We start from the raw sequence: 22,142 nt of genomic DNA, 5'->3' as shown, positions 1-22,142 counted from the left end.
TTTGAAAATATAATAAATATATGTACATCAATTTTCAATTGAAAATGTATATTTCAAGTAACCATGACAATTCTCGTTGTGATGGTCACAGCGAAAGGTATAGCTTCATAAGAAGTTGTGATTTTTTTCTTTATTTTCATCGTTTATTAAACAAAAAAAGCCATTGCATTGACCATGTTTTTTTGTTTGATATTTATTAAACGTCCCTCTCGAGAATTTTTTTCTCTTTTTTAACTTGTGTGAAGTTAAAATTCATCACAGTAATAAGCCATCAAAATATAACATTATTAGAATAGTTTCCAAAATATTACCTGTTATTTATGTATCGTTAAAAAGATTTTGATATGAAAGGTCCTCGAAATCAGATGGATCAAAAATATGTTTTTAGTTACATGTATTACATTCACTGTGAAAATAAAATATGAAGAAAACGAACAGTTGTTAAGCTTTACAGTCCAGTCAAACAATGTACATTTCTATACATTTTCAAAATTGTTACAAAGACCTAAAATGAATAAAAGGACTCTTTGTTAAAATTATGTCAGCTTTCGTCTATCGTTTCTCTCTTTCTAAAATATTTAGAGCGCTCGCTCTGTAATCGGAAGGTCGATAATTTGAATCTCGAAAGCGACTGACCTAAGTCGATAAAATTATATGTAGCAACTGTTCCTTCGCCTTGCGCTCGGCACTTTGAAATGAAAGTTTTGGATTTTTCGGATAAGACCTTATACGAGGTCCCGAGTCACGACAATTGTTGGCCCGATGAAAGATGTCACTGCTTAATTGCCCTGAATGCCGAGTAAAGATCAACATTTGTAGCTCATCACCGGTATATGGTGACGTCTCTATATGAGTGAAAAATTCTCGAATACGACATAAAACAACAAGCAATCAATCAATTAATCTTACGAGCTCAAATTACTGACTTCTTTATAACGATAATTAATGCACGTAAATATATAACGTACATGTATTATTGAATCAAATTTTCATTGCGTGAGATTTTATGTCAAACACAGTTTTCCTTTTGGTAGAAGTATGAATCATCAATATATTAAGAGAAATAAAGCAAAAAGGTTACAGAAAACGACATACGCATTTATCATTCAGTTTAACAGCCTCTTCCTGTCTATTGATTCTCAAATCTGTATTTCCTTATTGGTAAATGTATATGATTGTGTTTAAGTGACTCTAGAAAATGTGCTGGGCAGTGCTAGTGACGTATCAGCAGTGTATAACATACATATTTATTTATTTCCCCTATACTGTATAAAACATGATGAAGATAGATGCACCTAATATTATTTGATTCTCATGGGAAATCAAATGAATGTTTACTTTAGTACAACGGATGAAATTTAATGCAATATGCACTTTGATATAAAGTTATTTTACAGACTTGTACACAGAGCACAAAAAGAGAAACATTATTCAACAATGAATCTTTTTGGTAAACGAGATAATAGTGTGTTTTCTTATAAATTTTGATTGACTTTAATAACAACTTAATAGTTTGATACTTTGATTTATTTTCAAACATTAAGTAATTTTTACAGATTCAAAGCCTTATTGGCTTAAGGACTTAATTGCACATTAATGGTTTAATATTTTTAAAAAAGTTAGTACATGTATGGTTTTTTGTGGATTTTTTTTCCATATATATATTTATATTAAATTTTAGAGTTATTAAAATTTGAAAATAATAATTGGAATTTCATAGTAAAATATACATGTACATTGATTTTAAAATTAAAACAACTTTTTATGTTATTGTTAACTTTAGTAAATAATTTGTTCACTATAGTATTTTTGTTCAGACGGTGACAATTACGATGGTCTACTTAGATCATCACACTTTTGACCTTCGTGTTATTTAAACTACTAGTACTATTAATTCTATAAATGTAAAACTTAAGCTGATATCAAAAGTGAACCCTTTCGAGTATTTGTCTTGTAGACAGTTCATCCAACAATTTGTTTATAATTCCAATCTAATGAAATGTAGAAGTTATGAACAATATTCCAAAATATATGGTGATGTGGAGGCCATTAAGTCAAGCTCAAAAGTCCAAACAACAATACAAATCAGAATCAGAGGAAACAGGAACTCTCAAACATTAGATGTAAAATCGTGGTCATGGATGAATGAGCATCTCCTCCAGCCGGTGACTTTCGCAATGTACTCCTTGTCATGATTGGGAAATAAATGGAAAAAATCCGTAGCCAATTCGATATGTAATAATGGCGTAATATTAATGATATTCAATTGTATTTACTGACAAGATTGTTGTATCGATCATAGAATTTTCGAAATAATAACTTCAAAGAAGACTTTTAATATTCTTGTTTCATAAACATTTTTTTTGTATAAATTTTTTATTTTAGAACGTGTTCGAAAGTAGGGTCAAATTATGGAGGTATTTCGAAAAAATGGCGATGAGAATGGCGGTAATTCGTATTGAATTTTTTATGTAAATTGAAATTATGAAAAACACATTATTTGAATTAATGACATTGTATAATATCCAAAGAACTTATAAATTATGACTTTAAACAATCTTCATCTCCTTGTATATGTCTTTTGGAAGAACAACCTCTAATGTATTAATATCACGGATGTTGAAAAATATTGATACAAAAATTGATATAAAAAGTACCGAAATTTCTTAATTCATATGGAACGGATTTAATAATACTTATAAGCACGATATACTTATAAAAAACTTTCTTTTTAAGGAAATATTACTGCACACTAATGTTGTTCTATATATCAAAAATCATATTATTTCAATTTTTATTTAGCACAGAAACAAAACACATGAAAAATAAAATTGAAATAAGAAACAATAGGTAAAATTCTATCGACTGACTAAAAGGAATTCTAACAAATAATGTTATTACATTGCATTGGTATGTGTTATAAATATTAGTATGTCGGTTGTTTTTTTTCATAAGTTGTTACACTCAGTTCCTAATGATATAAGTATGTCAAACAGCTAATAACAGAGCACTTATACACATGAATATACATTATTCAGATCACCTTCTTTTGGTTCATGGTGGAATGTTTTATTATAGATGTGATCATCAATTTCACTGAAATGGCTGTAGACACTTTCCTTTCTATGAATACGTTTCTTTTCTTTTTTATGAAGTGTACAATAGAAAGCCTCCTCATCGAGATAGGCATGTTTCAAATTGCTGCTCTGTTCACCATTAACAGTACTTTGTGATGCTTCCACTCTTTCATGAACATGACTTTTATATTGTGCATTCTCTGTGTCTTTCGACATTAATTTAATGTGGAATAATGATTTTCCAACAGGAACTTGTTCTACTGGTGTTGAATATTCCACGACTTCATCCTTTTATATTTTAATAACATATAAAAATTAAGTTACGCTAGTACATGCTAGAATTAAAAGTAGAACGGGGATCATGTTTAAGATTTTGAAAAAAGTGAGGCATAATTTGGACTTATAAATACAAGAAAAATTATAAAAAGAATTGGTTGAAAATAATATCTTACAATGATTATACTGCATGGTCTATGTTGTTTCCCAGGATCATATGTTGAAGGCCTTCTTTGAAATATGAAAAATACACCAAATATAAGAAATACGTAAAATACTTTTACTTAGTGTTTATTTTTATCTGCTGAATTTTATATTTAATCATAAACAATGTTTCTTCTGGAAAAAATCAGAGGTGGAAATTCTTTGATTATTTATGAAATGAAAATATATTTTGTAAATGTTTTAGATGTTCTGAAATAATAGCAAATATGCGTATCTTAAGAAAAACAGTGCTACTCACATTTAAAATTTAATGCTCTTATAAGTGAAGTTCAATGCTTACTTTTTGTACCTGACCACTGATATGATTGTGATAATGAGCAGGATAACAACCAAGGCAATGGACATTGTTATCAGCAGAAGATCGACATATATTGATGACCTCCTTCACTTGAAGAATGTGGAATCTTGATTTTCCAACAGGAACAAAACAGAAGTGCTGAGCACAGTTTAATTTTGTTAGCTGTTAAGTAAGAAGGGGTGCGCTGATTGATTGTACAGTGAAACTTGTCAAAGAACTTAATTCGGTAATAACCAATATTTGCCCCCCAAATCAAACTTTGATGGAGATATATTTAATTAAGTTCTTTAAAAGGGGTTAAAAGTATATGCTTACAAAGATTCAAAGCACTGAATATTTTCATAAGTAATGACGCCATATGTACGTAAAAACGTAAAACATGACGTAAATTTCAGTTTTTTAATGAATTTTAATAAAATGTACATATTTCGTCGATATTTTGAAAAAAAAATTCAGACGAGCGAATTTGTGTTATTAAAAAAATTTTGATATAATGTGTAAAATGATAACATCAATGAAATATGTCAATATTGTTCCTGAACAAACTTGCGCTCACATAAATTTTACAGCTAAAATTGTTGAAATTTTGTCCATTTTGTCCTGATATGATTTTGAAAAAGGATATAAAATCGGACTAGTTTGTGACATTGTTATCAAAACAAAAAATTGTGAATACACTGCTTTGACACTATAATATTTTTTGTTAATTTATATTTCTCATACAATTTATTGAATTCAGCACATTTCAGGAAGTTTTCAAAATTTGACTTTTGTGGGGGCAGATATATGCAATATACCGCATATAGTTCTTTTAATTGTTGTGTTGAAATAGACAGGATGTTGGATTGAACAGTATATAAAACACATGGGAAATAGTAGAATGAAAATAAAGGTCGGAATGCATTTTAAACGGATTGTGTAGGTGTCGGATTAGATGGTTATCACTGTAATTGCTTTTTTTTTTAATGCATCTTCCTCTTCTCTCTCTTAAGGTATTAAATGTGTTTGAACTGAAACAAATTACAGCTGTGCTGAAGGTATGAAAATGACTTACTTTACCTGTGGTATACAAAAGTGACCGAGAACCCTCACAACATCTGGTTTGATTGAATTCCCCAACAGTAACCCCCTCCACTACAACTTTGGTTTTAGGAAGGTAACTTGGATATTCATAATGCTTCGAGCAATTGTCCACTATCTTGACAATGGTTTTGAAATTTGGATCAGCAACTCTAAATATACTACACATTACACAGAAAGTAGGATGGGAACAATCCTTTGTCGTTGCTTTCATCATTTTATTCTAAAAAATATTGAATTATTAATTATGGAATGATCAGGATTGTCAATATTTGAAAAAAAAATCTAAAACATATTTAAAAAAAAAGATAGAATCTAAAGAGCTGGTTTTTTTTTTACATTTATTAATCAAGTTTTAATGAATATTCATAAAAAAAGTTTTTTGATTAATATATTTCAATGTTTTTCGGTGTATAACATAACAATATTGCAATTGAAATGTAAAAAGCTTTCATTATAATAGAAGTACCTGCAGAGATAGCTTTCATATGTCAAACGCATCAGTATTCTTCTGTTATTATATTTCTTAATTGAAATGTTGATACTGTGGTACTGATCCATTATAAAAATTCTCTAAGCATGGTTTTGTGTTATTTTGAGTATAAAAGGCCAGCACCTGTCATATGGTTTTATCAATAACCAATAACCAGGACAAATGAACAATGAGTACTTCCCTTTATTCTTTTTTTCACAACCCTTTTTTAGAATAAGCTTTTAAGCTACATTTCTCGGAGCAAAATATATAATATACCGAACATATCTTCTATTATATATGATATTTAGTTTTTTATTTGATCAAAATTATTAAACTTGATCGTACTTACTGTATTCTTCTGACGTACAAATGAAAACACTGGTCAACAAAAAAAATGTCTCAAATTATGACTCTGGATTGGATCCATATCTTCTTCCTACCTATAGTATACAGTGAATGAAAAATAAAGGAATATAAACTTGTAAAAAGTATTCCTTTTGTATTTTAGTGCGCTGTCCTAGGAAGAAAAGCAAATTTATAAGTTGATGATATATTTCTGTATGATTAGAAATTCTGACGCCCTTTCCTTATTATAATTATTATATAACATATTTAACAGTTCTTTTCCTTTGGTAATATATCATCCGGAAATAAACTACTTCTTGCAACATGTATCTGTACTTAAGCTTGTAATTAAATTATGAATATAGGGATGTAAAGCACTGCCTATTCCAAAAATACTGACGAAATTTAATTTAATGTAATTTAACATGCAGCACTGAAACGGCTTTGATATTTTTTGTATTTATTAATTCTGAATTTTACTAATGTAGAAAATATTGGTGATGAAACTCGATAAAAAAAGGTGTCTTGGTAAACATTTGAATATTACATTAAGCATATAAGTTTAGAACATACATGCTAAACAAGCTATCTAAGGACTTATCTTAGTTTTAAGGGAGGTAAAGAAACGTTTTCCACCACCATAGAAGACTATCAATCAAGAAGATCTCTCGTACTACATATCCATATTGATTTTAGAAGTGCGTGTGAAATCAAAACAACTTAAAATTAAAAGCTAATTTTTGACATTAAATTGTTAGAAAAATCGGTACTAAAATGTTTATATTATTGAGAATAATAAGGCACTAGATACTGATAGTGTAAATATCCTCCAATCTAAGAATTTCTACTAGAAATCTAAGCAAAAATAAATCCAATCATTGCATTCTGAGTTCAAATTAAAATTGTACGTATTCTTCCTTGTCCAAAGTGTATCATAAGTAGTAAACAGAGTTTTATAATTTTAACTACCGGGTAAAGATGGTAGACGGATAAACAAAAATGCACATGAAAAAATTCGTTTCACTTGCGGTAAAATCCTAAAGGTGAAAGAAAAGATGTTAATCGTGTTTAACTGCAGACCAAAATTTTGGAGGAATAAGAAATTTTTATCTACATTCCAAACAAAGTATTTAGATAATACCCTGTCACATGCCGATAAAAGCAATATTAGATCATCACAAGCCCTGCTGCTTGTTATTAAACAATTCCTTCACAATCGAGTGAAGCACGATATTAGAATAAAGAAATCAATACCATATAAAAAAAACTCAATGAAATCAAATGTTTCACTCCGAACTGTTTGGTCTATATACCATGGAGTATTTTACATGTAAAACTTATAACACCCATTCTCAATATAAGGGCTCAAATGATGTCGCCTCATTTTCATTTAAAAGAAATACCACTGATGTAATTTTTAAATCAACATTATAAATAGTCATATAACAATGAATAAGAATTCATATAATTATCGATCTGAAAGGGTATTTAAGGAGTTCCAAATTCAAATATAGTAGCCTATTTGAAATGTACGTTACTGTCGCCGAGGCAAATATTATTCTGAATCCCCTCTGTGTAATATATAGTTTTGATTCTCAAGTAAAAATTTTCTGATAAGTTAAACCTTGTATCATATATATTTCTTTTCATAACAATAAATACATTTTCTTTGTGATAATAAATAATTTTTATTGTGCAATGTCCCTGTCGCTTAATTCTATTTCAACCACATTACAAGCAAACACAAAGATTATACACCTGATAGTTTTGTTCTCCTTTATTTATTGATGGGCTAAATTTGAAATTTCAAAGGATTAATTACTCCTACTTAGATAATGTAACATGAAATTGAACAACTTGAGCAACTTTTATAAATATGTTTACGGAATGAAAGACATTTTCAATCGTAGAGATAAGAAAGAAATGTACGTTACCTTTATTCTTCCATTAAGAATACATATTAAGTAGAAAATATGAGACGACTCTGAATAAGCAACCCCTTGTATCCTGTAAACTGGCAAAGACGTTTTGCTTAACACAATTAAAAATTATTTTTTACATGAAAAGTGATCATTTGAAATGTACGTGACTGAAATGTACGTTACCATGAAATTCGAATTAAGTGAATCTCGCACGAATTTTCATGTATTCTAATACTTTCACACACTCGAATGTGTACACAAAGGAAAGTTTCAAAGGTTGGAGGTCGGCTAAATCCCATAATTAATGAAAAGAAACGTCTCTGCTGAGGAAAAAAATATATTAAGGTCAATTATTATGTAATATAATTTTGATACCTGGTATATATTTCTGAATACGAAACCTGTATGATGCATTTCTTATGATATGCAGGTTCAAATAGTATCAATATATTGCGCGTCTAACGTATGCTTGTGGAAGAGAATTGATTTTTATATTTGAAATGTACGTTACGTATGGTAACGTACATTTTATGTATTTCTAACTGACATTTTTTTTAATTTAGTCAATGAATTGCGTTTACACGAGCGAAACAAAATTATCGTTACAATCCATTTGACAACTGGCCACATCTAAATGCACCCCAATCCTCGTAAATGTTTTAAACTGTTACCACATGCTAGAAAATTTATTTCTAAGTGTCTTAAATTCATCTTTGGCAACCTTTTTGCAGTTTGTTTACTTTTCATGTGCGACTTTTCGTCAATATTAATTGAATTGTTGTTGATAATTTAAAACAAGGTATGCATAGGCTTATAATTGGTAAAAAAAACAAAACAGAACAAAAAAGAAAAGAAAAAGAAACAAAACAAATAAACCCAGAACACACAAGACGGTCACGTACATTTCAAATACTGAATACTCAGTTTTGTTTGAATCATTGCATTTTGGGTTACATTTTTCCAGATCTGCTGAAAAGCACGTATGGTTGTGTTTTGAAAAACGATGTTGCAACATACTAAATGAAATTGTTAACAAGACTGTCGATGGATATATTCGGAATAGATTTATGTTAAGTTTCAATGGCCAAACACGAACATTTGTAAGATCATAGCAAAATACATCTGACTCTTATATTTTTTTGTCTGTAACCTTGCACACAAAGTTAGAAGTAACTAGGCTACGAACGGTGTCAATTTCAGCGAAACAGCACAAAAAAATGGTTATGAACTGAGGTGGAGGGGACTCCCCAATAATATGTGAAATGAACGTTACCGAAGTGACGTGACATTCATGTAGTTGATGACAATAACCTCGTTTGTTACATTATGATTCTTATATTACTGCCTTAAAACGCTTCATTGATATGATTTTTATGTCAATAATTTCTTTTTTTCAATATTTTCTTATTACTAATTTACATACTATTACAAGCTTGAAATGTACGTTACCTACTCATATTCTGAGGCAATCGTGTCTTTATAGTGGTGATTGTGACATATAACACAATGTGATTACATAGAGAATCTTTTTTGGAATAAACTGAAACAAAACGATGAATTTTTAGATGAATTTTAGATGAATTTTAAGCTTTTTATTAAACAGAAATATATCTTGAAATGTACGTTACATTTACATAGTTTTCTAAATCGGCATGGATATATGTTAAAAAAGACAGTAACTTCAAAATAGAATTTTACTACATGTACATGTTAGGTTCCAGTATCTATTAAAAATGACAAGATTCCAAACTGATCGCTCTTAACAAAACAGAGAGAAGAATTTAAAGCATATATTTAAAAAATGTTTTTACACATCTGGATCAAAAAGTAACCTTTGTTTTTTGAAAGGAAAAATCAAACGCACGTTCGTATGCCGAGAAAATATGTTGCTGACAGAGTTGGTAGGATGTGCTGGTGTTAAGATGAGATATTCCAATTGTGATTTTAATGACTACATTTTTTTTGACATATTTTTTTGGACATTGAAGAAAGAGTAACGTACATTTCAAGCTACATTTCTGAATAAAATTACCCTCTACTTTATCGTCTTGTCATTATTTCATGTATTATAATTTGATGAAAAAAATCTGGAAACAAAATCTTCAGATACTTTCTTTCAAAGGTAATTGATAGAAAAATTGTTATCTTGAACTTCATTTTTTAAAAAATCAGAGAGGCATTTGTGCCCTTATATTGAGAATGGGTGATAACATTTTGCTTTCTTTTTAGACCTTGCATATCGACCATAGAGCTTTCGAAATGATGACTTAAAATGAGACGGCTGATATTCTTGTTTCATCAACTTGTTTGTCAATACCTTAACTCGTTTTTGAAATAGTTCATATATACATGCTCTTGTGTATCGAATCAGCTGAAAAATAAAGACCCTGTAATCAGGTGAAAAAGGTATTTATTGCTGCATAAGTAAGGGGAGATGACAAATGAAAAGTTTAATTCATTTGGTTTATCATAAAGCTTTGTTGTTAGGTTACCATTTACGTCTTATTCTATCAAATATATATCCAAATATACAAAAAAGATGTGTCAGATTCTGTGGTATCTTAAATCATCGTGGTATACATCGAATGCGAATGGAAATAAGACTTAAGATTGAAATTAATTTATTGATTAAAAACCAAAAACAAAAAAATCATCCTAAAAAAACAACAAGATATGATCTGCAATTGTAAATTATTGACAAGAGCACTACAAATTGCAATTGTTATTGTATTTTTTCTAAACCTGAAACATGTTTATAAACTTTAATACAATTAACTGTGCTTATACCAAAGTATTGATATCATCAAACACACAGAATCAATTGACTAATGTATAGTTAACTCAATCTAAGTGTACTGAGTTTCCAAATGAATGAAACATTCTCCCGTGGGACGTTCAACAACAACCAATCAATCATAATTGTCAGTGTATATGTACAATAAAATACTTTACCAGGGGTTTCATCCAAACCCCCAATTTAGACTCATTAAGAGTCATCATTTTCGCAATATACTAGTATGTTGCTATTTGAGCAAACTGATGGGCTGTATTGCCCAAAGTTACATTCTGAATAAATTATAATACATTACAAAATAACTACAAAATTAAACACATGTTATTTAGGAAGGGCGAAGGCAATTCTGTACCCTCAATTTACAAAAAAGACGGAATGGGAAGTAGGGTTTTTAAAATATATATCTGGACCTGGTACAATTTTCCTGCATTTAAGTTAATCACGTTGCACATTTTTAGCCAAGGTTTCAATGCAAAAGCAAATTCCGACAAAGCCTAGAAAACTGAAACAAATTGTAGATAAAACCAAAAATAACACTCTCATGAGGAATGGAATTTCTGATGCCATTGTTTTGCACTTTTCCGAATTGGTGTAGGGAATGTTCATATGTGGTCATCGAAAAAGCCTTCAGTGTAATGAAAGTACAATGGGAACAATGTACTGCAAAAGAAAAGTATAATATGACTGTGAAAAACTCAGCCATGTCTTTGTTGTATGAAGGCGAAGAATCCTGTTGTAGAGGAAGCATTGTCATACGATATGTCACAAGTTTAGGTATCACAGGTGATATATAAAAATCCTTTTACAGTTTACTAGAATTTTTTATTTTGTTCTCAAATTTTAAATACCATCCAAAGAGAATTAATTAAATGACAATGATTTAAGAGTTGAAGCATTTATAAAATAAATACATTTAACAATATTTAAAACGTTATTACTAGAATATTCTATTATTTATTTTTTAAATAAAGACAACACAGATGAATTCATATCTTTGATGACAAACGGAACTGGAACAGAGAACAACATGACTAATTTCAGAACTAAGGAGGAAGACACAACAAAATTTACTTTGATAATTATTTTTGTTGTTGTTGCATCTATCTTTGCCCTCATGATTTTGGGTTTCCTGTTGATAAAACTATTAAAGAAAAAGTCAAGTCAAAATCGGAAGTAACCAATTTTTAAATGACTTTAACAGTGCAAACATTGGAATATGGTTGTTCCGTGTTATAAATATAGCTAAGAGGAAGTTAGGCTAATTTTTCCTTCATTCTGAAAGCGAAGTTCAAATTGACTCTATGTATACAATTTAGTTTAAATCGAATTTTTCCCCTAGTAGCTTAATAGAAGTAAATGAAATTAATTTAACAATTTAAAGACATTGACTGAACTTAGTGTCTACATTTCTTTCCATGATTTTTTTGTCAGGACTGTAAAGATGATTATTGTATATTTCTTGTACTTTAGTTTTCAAGTTCTTGGCTCTTGTACTCACTTTTACTAATATTAGAAGAAGAGAGCAAAGATTACAATATATATTTTACACATTAACATTTCAAATCATTATTTTCATTATTTTTTGTGTGAAGAAAATCTGTACGTACATGTCATTTACAGTATCTCTCTGGCAAACAATAAAAAAGTACCTTTCTGGCAAACATTAGTTTAAAAAAAAAACTTAATGATGATATGTTCATACGTGAATGTAATAAATATTTTATATGTATCAAGAACAATTATTGATATTTGCTGAAGTTTTCCATCTTGATATTAGCTACAATTTTGTTTATTGATCAAAACCTCTAATTTGATCAGTAAAATACAACTTCAGTATATATAGGTATTTTATCTGTTTTCATTATGGTTGGGAAAAGAGGAGGCATAACTACAAGAGATTCCTGTGCTTTTCCATTGTAACCCATGAGTGAGGCTCAAATTTGAAGCGAGTTATCTGTATGTGGCCTTTTTACATTTTAAAAGAAGAAGTTATTAGCGAAGAGATAGCCTCCTTTCTGTATTAACCTGCGTCTGTAGAAGAACAAATATTTAAATACAATTTAGTTCATCTGCTCCCCCTTCGGCACTTTTAAGTAGATGGTCATTTGAACCAACCACTGCCAGTTTTAAAAGATGTGAGCAAAAAATAAAAACATGGAGGAAGTGTTGTAAAATATTTACAATTACTTTTCCTCCTGAAGGATCAGGCTTATACAAAAAAAAACGAAACTCTCTTGGCCAATGAGATCAGAGAAAAGAGAAAAGGCTGTATTCTGATAAAAAGAAAATAAAATGCGAGGCACACAATTGTAAACGAAACGAAAGTAGTTATTAATTAGTTTATTACACATATGCATTTATGTTCCTCAGTTCCTTGCAAAAGAGACTGAAATTTCAAATAAAAAATCAAGTAATACTTTCAAAAATGAAGCCGTACCTTGCTTGTATGCATATGCTATTAAATAATCTTTTTTATATTTCTCAGTTGATTGGATACGCAAGAGCATGCCTTATGGGATATCCTACCCAGACACCCATGATATACATGAACTTACACAAGCCTATGCTTGTATTTGCAACATTGCAGAATTAAAAATACATTTAAAGTTTATTTTTTTATTGTACGGCAGATTTTGGCCAAAGCGGTCAGGTAAATGTATTTCAACAATCAACATCAACTTTAGAGCCGCCATACAACAGGGCTCACCCCCTACAACAACATTTTATGTGTCGTCTGAAACGGCAGGTAGCATGCTGGGTTGTGATTCACAATCATGCTACCGACACATCAATATTTAATTGAATATATATTTCTTTACTTTAAATTGTCTATATATGGAACTATTATCAAATCAACATCAACGTAACAACATTCAACGGTATATTTCGCAACCAATTTGAAGGTGACGATATGGCTACACCGCAATAATAACACCACTGTGACGAGATGTAGGTCTAAGGATTCCTGTCGTTTTCTACAACCAACTTAAAGGTGACAATATGGCTTCACCACACTTTGTGTTGACAATTAAAACACCGTGACGAGATTTATGTCCAAGGATTCCTGTGTCTGTATCTAAACCAACTTAAAGGTAACGATATGGTTTCACAGCACTTCGTGTTCACAATTAAAATAAGACCACGATGATAAAACATATGTCTAAGAAGTCCTGTGTCTGTAAATAGTTAATGTTATCTGCACAGGTCAAACAAAGTAATTATAGAGGGTAGGGTGGGGGGTAGGTTTAACAATTTTAGCTCTGAATTTCTAAACTGTCTGCTAGTTATCGGCATTGATAGAAAAAAGAATTGTGGATATTGTAAGTTCAGAGTAAAACACGGGATGTTTAAAAAATTCCGGTCAAAATTTCCGGATTACACAACTGACTGATACACAAAGTAATCAACTAAATAAACCATTCTTTCAAACCAACATCATACATATTCACCATCAATATTGGCTTCAAACAATAGTATGACAACAAAAGCTTTGATAAGGGCATATATTTACAGACAAGCTGAAATATATGCAAATATATTGCTAATCATTATGAATAAATGAAGATATTTTCGCCAAGGATCAAGTGGAAATGTATACAAATACCATTAAAACCTTGAAAATTGAGTGTTGAGCGTTTCGCATTTTGGAAAGTCATTGTACATGTACTAAGTATGTAAAATATATTTATGTAAAATGGTCCATGTTTTGCATAACAGGCGGATTTTATTATAAATCAGCACTAGATATAACAAACTCATGCAATACTTCATTTAATTATAAAAACAAATGCCCAAAATTTTTATTTGATCACTGAGCACGAGCACGGACTGATAAAACTGGTGAGTTGGATTTGCCATCTCACATTTCTATACTGGATTATAGTTTTAATATTTTCATTAATACACAACTCAATTTCTAATTTATTTAAGTATTACGAATAAAGTTGACTTTGTGAAAGTGCAAGAATGTTTCAATTAAACCGAAATTTGTGTTTTCAAAAATTTTTATACAAAATAATTGTTTATCATATTTTCGTGTGAAATGCTTTAAATAGCAACATAAAGTGTCTCAGCACCTTTAGTACTACAACAACAAAAAATAAGACTTTATTCCTTTACAAGTGCATGCATTTTGCCAACATTCAACGGTGAATCGTGCCGCTGTAAACATTCTCATTACAGTCGCTGAAGTGACTATAAACACTCTCCTCTACTTCCGTAGACTGTCTTTCTTTTTCATGAAGCTTGTTATAAATATCCTCTTCAGTAGGAGAAATATGATTTGCCTTGTACGTCTTTTCACAAGCATTTGATGATGCCTCAAGTTTTTCAAGAATGAAATAATTGTTTTGTTCATTTTCCGACCCTCTAGATTTTGTTTTGGTGTGGATCAGGGATTTCACAATAGTTGCTGTCTCTTCCACTGTTGAATATTCCGCAACTCCATCCTGCAATAGATTTAATCAACCATGAAATCGTATTCAAAAAGTGAAGACAATGTTTTGCAACCATTCAAATTTTTATTATCAATAACACTGATATTAGTGAATAAAATTCAGATAAGCGTTTCCCTTACGCTGTATATTTCATTTTCAACAGGGCGTTGCAGATTGTGCATTCCATGGATGGTTTTCGATTTCCTAGAAAATATATAAAAAGAAAAAAGGCAAAATAAACGGTTTGAAAAAGATTTTTTCCAGGACCAAATAATGAGAAAGATAAAATATTGATAAAACTTTTTTCACTTAAATGTAGTTTCTATGGATAAAAAAGATAGGGCGAAATCCTTTCGTGTGTTTGAGTACATGGGTATCATTTTAGTTCAATTATACTCTAACTGAATAAAATCACTAGGTTTAATCTTTGAAACTCACCTTTTAAATTTTACGACTATGACACACAAAAGTATTATTACAAAGAGAACTACAACTCCAACAATTCCGGCCGTAAGCAAGAGAGCCGTGTCAACAGACTGAAATTGCGTTGAACTAGCCAAAATTGTGGTATCATTTGAAGAGGTGTTTTCTTTTACGACGGAAACAGTATCAATGTTTACAGATGCAGTCGTAAAGAGTAGAGAGGAAGGTTTAGTGGTCTCTACTGATGACGTAGTAGGATCAGTGGTGGTATCTGGAAATGACGTCAGAGCATCAGTGTTTTCTTCTTCTTCTTTTTAATAATGATCAAATAATGTATTATACACCTAGACAAACTGTTTATGATTTGAATTAATATTTATGCTTTATTGTTATGACAGAGACCAGAAATTCTTAATAAAGATAGTTAAAAATAATTATGGTATTGTTTAACCTTAATAATTCTGAATAACATCTGTGCCTAGATATAGATATCAAAACTTTACCAGTTTTATAAATGAGAGTCCGAGAACCTTCACAACACCGTGTTTGATTAAACTGCTCTTCAAACTGTCCGTTGACATTAATTTTTGTAAAAGGTTCGTAGAGTGGGTGTTCATATTCCTTTGTGCATTCGTCTTTAATCTCAATTACAGCTTCAAAGGATGAATCAATGACATTAAATAAACTGCAAGTTACACAGGTCGTGGGATAATCACAGATTATTTTTTTCCTCCTCTCCATCGATATTCTAAACACATTGAAAACATCATGATAACATATTTACTATACATTAAAATGAAATCAGTATCAGGCATTTATCAAAACACATTGCTGAAATTTTTGTAATTTTCTCACTGTTGACTTAAGTCTGTAGGGTAAGAAACTTTATATTAATATCGTTGATTTGAAAAAACGATTTCTGTAACTTTGAACTTACGTACGTCCAGTCGACGGTTAGCACTTACCTGCTGACAAATGTTAATTATTATTATCCTCTATTGTAAAAATAGTGACATTCTCAGCATGAAATGAATGCGTAGCAAATATAATTTTTAAAATTTTCAATAATGTTGTAAAGCCTCATTTTGAACGAAATTTCTATGTAAGTTTCATATGAGGTCGGACTTCCTCCCTTCTTAAATACTATTCTTACATGCTATATTTCGATAACAGTCTGTATTGAGAGGGCTTTTCCTATCTACATTGATGATACAGTAAACAACACAATGAAGACAGCATACCACATTCCTTCCGTTTTAAAGCTTGAAGTGAAGAAGTTTTCAACAATCTTCAATAGAAAAATTGTCGCTTTTTTGCTCATTTCACATTTCGTTAATGTTTATTGGATAAAGTTTCAAATGTTTTTTAACCCAGAACTATCCCTCATTATGTCTTCTGATAACTCGTTATTTCATACATTTGTTTAAACAAATACATTTGTGTGTGTGTGTGAGGGGGTGTGTGTGAGGGAGGGTGAGAGGGTGTGTTTGTGTGTGTGAAGGTGTGTGTGTATGTATCCGTATTCATTAAAAAAAAATAATAATGCGATAAATTTCACAGAAAATAGCTCCCTCATTTTTCTTTTTTTTTTTTTTTTTTGCCTCGTTATTTTATATTTATCATTTTCAAGTTCGTGCTTCATTTAAACTATGAATTCAAAGTTTATTTTTATAATAATTTAATAATTCATTCAAATGATCAATTTATACGGACTTTAAATAGACTATAAATGATAAAGTTATCAATAAACATGCTGATTTCTTCCTGAAACCTTTTCTTCACTCAACATTATAAAGCTGTTAAGACTCTATTTAGTTATACTAAATTTTTATTTCCTTATTTTAGAATCTCAGTCAAAATAAACAATGTACATTTGTTTCAGGTACGGCTGACAAAACCAGGGTATATATGTTCCTCCTTTGTAGACAATGTTAAATTGTTTTCTAAAAGAATGAACTTGTATAAATCATATCACGGAAATTGTAATCAGTCTTTTGTATGCCAATAAAACAGTCCTTGATATGTAGATCGATTTGTCCGTTAAACGTATCTAGATTGCCTGTTTGAAGGGTTAAAGGGGATACTGTTAGTATAACAAAATTAATTCAACTCGATTGCCATTAACTTTACGAAATAGATAACTTAAAAATGATTTGAAAAAAAAGAAATGGGGGATAAAACTTACTTGATTAATCTTAGCTGTGGCACATTTATCAGGTGTCGTCAGATTCTTCCTTTTCTATATCCTACCCCATCACAAATCCTAAAACGTACATTTTTTTCCTGTACAGGAAAAAAGTTAATACGACAATCCTACTTAAACTGTGGTAAACTAAATATACTTCCTTGACAAGATGAAGTCTTTTAAGATAATGACTAACATTTCTCGAATTTACTAGTTAAGCAATAATAAAACTGCTAAATAGGAGATACAATTAAATTCGCAACAAAATCATTTGCATAATCATATAGAATTTATTTTATATGCCTTCGAGAATTTTCCTTGATATTGAATCATCACTTCTGTGGCTATATTCTCTATATTTCCTCTATCAATAATAAAACTCTTTGATCACTTGACAACGTATAGGTGATGTTCAAGATTTTATTTTAAAGGTACTTGGACACAGATTTGAAGTTAATATTTTCTAATTTTTTCTGTATAATATAACGAAGTATATATTTTAATAGCATTTCACACAAAAATTAATTAAAAATCTTATTTCATTTAAAAGTTATTAAAACTTTAAATTTTTGGCGGGTTTGATTGACACATCCTTGCACTTTCACAAATTTTAACTTTATTCTTAATCCTTAGGAAAAGTGGCAATTTTGATGTGTTTTAATGAGAAATATTAAAACTTTTATCAAGAAAAATAATTTTATTCAGAGTAGAATTGTTAGAAAGCAAAACACCTTCACAAGTATCGTCATTCCGAACTAAGACATGCGTACAGAGTTTAGCAAATCGAGCACACTCGTGTTATGTACACAGTTTTTGTAAACAGGGCTCGAGTTCTGTTATTGTTTATATTTAGAATTCACCGGGTGCGTTCAATCGTCACAGTCTGCTTACCACAACTGCACGGACTGACACTATATTGTGTGTTTGTTTTGCTTTCGAACGTGTCTACTCTGAATTTTCTGGATTATAGTATTAATACTTTTCATTTATACAAAACGAGATTGCCACTTTTCCTAAGGATTAAGAATAAAATTAAATTTGTGAGAGTGCAAGGATATGTCAATCAAACCCGCCGAAAAATTTGAAATTTCAATATCTTTTAAACGAAATAAGATTTTTAATTAATTTTTGTGTGAAATGCTATTAAAATATATAAGTCGTAATATTATAGAGAAAATAATAACTTCAAATCTGTGTCCAAGTACCTTTAAGGTATAACATCCTTCTGATAGAGAGATCACTTTCAAGAAAATCAATCCAAGTAACTTTATGAATTGTCTTTACTGTTTTTTTAATCAACTGAGTCAAATACAAACTATGTAACAAATATTGATTTTTATTTTGAATTGCTAATATTTTAATATTGTGCTTCGCGCGTTATGCAAATTATTCCACGTGCCAAACTATCACTGATCCCTGTCATACTCTACTAACTAGACAATACATACATGTATAGTGTATGCAATGGAGATAACGAATAGTAATCAAACTCAAAAGACGATTGAAACTATACAAATAGGAGCAGAGGAAACACGGACCTCTAAAACATCAGAGGAACAATCAGGAGCCATAAGGAGTAAGCATGTCATGTTGAACAAGTCCTCTCTGTCGCCTGATCCTTGTCATGATCGGTAAACAAATGTAAAATAAAACAAAGTTAACAATAAGTTTGGGGAAAAAAACTCAGACAGTATATTCAAAATTTTATAACAAATGTAATTATATACTTCAACTTTTCTATGATCATGACAAGGTGCACACGGCTGGTGTGACCGGTTGACAGTGAATGCTTCCTCACCTATGGCACCTGATCATACCTCTATTGAAAGCCAATCCTTACTCTACTTGATTTGTAAGGTTGCCAATGATTTTAAGCTTGATTACTGTTCATTATCTCCATATTTCACACTTACTCTGTTGAACTCATTTCATTGAAGCAATAATTTTCTTCTTTAATGTATTTTGATTCATTTGCAATAATATCTCATAATATTTTTAAAGAATAGTATGATCTACTTCAATGACCTTTTCGGGATTTTTTTAATTTGTCTGATTTTGTATTTACATGAATATTTCCGGAAAAAATCCTATAGTTGTACTGCTTTATTTTCTTTCTTTTTAGGTTATTAATAGATTTTTGAAGATGATAAAAAACTTTGGAAAAAAAACCTATTAAATCAATATTGTAAAAAAAAACTAGAACTGTCCAATAGGGACAAATACCCCCCGCTGGGTTTTTCAGAGAAGGTGCCAATTCAAAAATACTTTATGGATCTAGAGGTGTTCGCAATTTACTTACAAAAATTTGCAGTGAAATATAATTGCTCATCATGTTTCTTAATGAATGAAACAAAGGTGCAACCAAATGAAACATCAATACTAATACATTGTAATTCCATTGTAACATTATTTTTTTTATTTAATTTTTAGACAGTTATTTCTGCATTAAAAAAATATATTGCAATTATGTGTTATGTCACTCTGCAAACTGATTGTTGAAAAAAAATCATATTATACAAAATCAAATTAATCTTGATAACTTTATATCATAAAGAGCTGGTCATCCAGTAATGAAGTGCTTTGACAGACAATAAATTACAATTAAGAGAATAAGAGAAGAGAGATCTTTAATTCTTGTGCCTGATTCCCAGGAGATTACACATGGTTGATAATAAGATGCCTTAATGTTCAACTTCCCACTCCAAACTCATTAATTTATCTTTAACTGGATGCATGTCCAGTCATTATTCCCAAGAGATAAATAAAATTACATTATCTTCTGTGCAATGTAAAAACTGTTTTTAACACTTGATGATGTTTCTTTTTTTAAAGTTTATATGAGTAGTTTTAAGCTGTAGTATTTTTGTACAGATATTCTAGATTCTATGTCTCAAACCTTATACATGAGCCCAAAATGAACAAGTCAATTAAAATAAAAAATAAAACCTGTAAAATGCAAAAAAATGAACAAAAATAGTTGAAAATTCCAATTGCACACCTTCATATGGTGAATAATAATTTAAGTGTACAAATTTTCAGATTAATCCTTGCAATAGTTTCTGAGAAACGGTCTGGACAAAACCACAAAATAAAAATGAAAAAACACCTGTAAAATTCAAAATAATAATCGAATCAAGATGAAAATATCAGGTGCACAACTTCATATGGTGAATAATATTTGTACAAATTTTCAGACAAATCCTTCCAATAGTTTCTGAGTAATGGTCCGGACAAAATCTCGTCTACAGACAGACAGACAGACAGACAGACGGACAGACGGACAGACGGACATGGTGATTCCAATATACCCCCCCTAAACTTCGTTTGCGGGGGGTATAAAAATTCAAACGAAAAGAATTCCAATTTTGTAAAGAGACAATACGATTACAATATGTGAAGAAAATGCTCAACCTTAAAAGACATTGCTCTTGAATATTTGTATTAGATTATTATGACTGTCATATTAACTTCAATGTTATAATAATGATAAATAAAGATATTAATAAAAATATTAAAATACAAATTATTTCTATATGCAGCCTTTTTTTAACCTGTAAAACCCCAGTCACATTTCCAAAAACGACCAACGGCCGACGGGTTTTGAAGCAAAAGTGGGATTCTTCGGGTGACAGTCTGTAATAAATTGTCAAATTGATAAGTCGGTTTTTAAAGTTTTAGAATTTATTGTAAGTCCAAAAATATGAATTTCACAAAAATACAATTTAGAACAAACAAACTGAATTTTACAAAGAATTTCTTAAGATTTCACAAACTGAGTTTAACAAAGAATTGTCCAAAAGTAAACAAACTGAATTTAACAAAGAGTTTTCCTAAATGTGACTCACTTACAAACTCACTCACATCTAATCTTTGACAACTCCTCCCCCTTTCGTACTGACCAGCCAATTAAATTAAGGATAGAAAATTGCAAGAACAGGGGAATCCGTATGACATTAATTTACAACACTGAAATTAGGTAGAGCTAAGCATAACAAATTCAAAGAACACGATCCTAAGATCTAACCATAAAGTTGTTAACAAGTATGAGTAAATGACATTGATATCGTGAAACAGGAAAGAGATGTCAAGAATTAGATATTGGTAACATGTGCAAAAATGCCTTTCCTAAACATCAAATGAAAACAATTAACTTTCAACTACAGATGTCAAACAAGACCGAAAAGTAATAAACAATTATATAAAAATATATTCATAATTAATAATTTGTCATTTAGAAACCCTTATAACCCATAATCATAACATCCGCCCACAGAAAATAAAATTGTAAAACAATTTTACATTGGGTTAATAAATGAAAATTAATGTTTTAAAAAAAATGAATAAAAATGAGGATTACACGAAACAAATAACCAAGTGTCACATACAATTTACAACATGAGTAAAAACTCAAACAATGTTCTCGTACTTGCGCTTTTCATTAAGCTGTACATTAGAAACATTTTAAATTGTAATTGTAAAAATAGGTATAACCCGTAATGACACAAATGATTGAAAAGTAATACATGTATCCATCTATCATGTAAGTACCATGGTTTACAAAACAAATAGCATACATGGAGACATTGATATACAGTAGCTAAAATAA

At 30.1% G+C, this 22,142-nt stretch overlaps 2 protein-coding genes and 1 long non-coding RNA gene across 8 annotated transcripts in view; 1 reads left to right on the top strand and 2 right to left on the bottom strand.

Annotated features, from left to right (window-relative positions):
* Positions 1-2,955: 2,955 nt before the first annotated feature.
* On the bottom strand, positions 2,956-6,011 carry LOC134257635 (uncharacterized). Its single transcript, XM_062740226.1, has 5 exons — positions 5,781-6,011; positions 4,936-5,179; positions 3,859-3,982; positions 3,530-3,584; positions 2,956-3,365 (listed from the first exon to the last, which is right to left on the bottom strand). The coding sequence occupies exons 3-5, from the start codon at positions 3,921-3,923 to the stop codon at positions 3,012-3,014; spliced, it is 474 nt and encodes a 157-aa protein (XP_062596210.1). The 5' UTR covers positions 3,924-3,982; positions 4,936-5,179; positions 5,781-6,011; the 3' UTR covers positions 2,956-3,011.
* A 751-nt stretch (positions 6,012-6,762) lies between these two features.
* Positions 6,763-11,689, top strand: LOC134257641 (uncharacterized). Its single transcript, XR_009989963.1, has 3 exons — positions 6,763-6,902; positions 11,039-11,260; positions 11,464-11,689. It is a non-coding gene; the product is annotated as an uncharacterized LOC134257641 (long non-coding RNA).
* Positions 11,690-14,278: 2,589 nt separating this feature from the next.
* LOC134257638 (uncharacterized) overlaps positions 14,279-22,142 on the bottom strand; it is a 29,134-nt gene continuing 21,270 nt past the window's right edge. Inside the window, exons 1-5 of one of the 6 annotated variants that reach the window (XM_062740230.1) lie at positions 17,537-17,664; positions 15,855-16,099; positions 15,367-15,661; positions 15,069-15,132; positions 14,279-14,940 (exon numbers count right to left, since the gene is read on the bottom strand). In XM_062740230.1, the coding sequence (XP_062596214.1) occupies positions 14,635-14,940; positions 15,069-15,132; positions 15,367-15,661; positions 15,855-16,092 (903 nt within the window). In that variant the 5' untranslated portion in view covers positions 16,093-16,099; positions 17,537-17,664 and the 3' untranslated portion in view covers positions 14,279-14,634. Of the gene's footprint in view, positions 14,941-15,068; positions 15,133-15,366; positions 15,662-15,854; positions 16,100-17,536; positions 17,665-22,142 lie in introns of those variants that run through there. The other 5 variants (XM_062740231.1, XM_062740233.1, XM_062740234.1 and 2 more) reach the window with 5 other exon arrangements.

The sequence above is a fragment of the Saccostrea cucullata genome, unplaced genomic scaffold, assembly GCF_032062105.1.
Source record: "Saccostrea cucullata isolate Sc308-1 unplaced genomic scaffold, CSIRO_AGI_Scuc_v1 ctg7270, whole genome shotgun sequence".
NCBI classification, from domain to species: domain Eukaryota; kingdom Metazoa; phylum Mollusca; class Bivalvia; order Ostreida; family Ostreidae; genus Saccostrea; species Saccostrea cuccullata.
This window is presented reverse-complemented; position numbering and strand designations above follow the sequence as displayed.

Bases quoted from the DNA above. Each gene is read 5' to 3' on its own strand.
- LOC134257635 (XM_062740226.1), bottom strand. From the start codon at position 3,923: ATGTCCATTGCCTTGGTTGTTATCCTGCTCATTATCACAATCATATCA. The intron at 3,585-3,858 runs GTAAGCATTGAA...CATATTTCAAAG, and splicing joins TCAGTGGTCAGGTACAAAAA to AAGGCCTTCAACATATGATC. The intron at 3,366-3,529 runs GTAAGATATTAT...AAAATATAAAAG, and splicing joins GACCATGCAGTATAATCATT to GATGAAGTCGTGGAATATTC.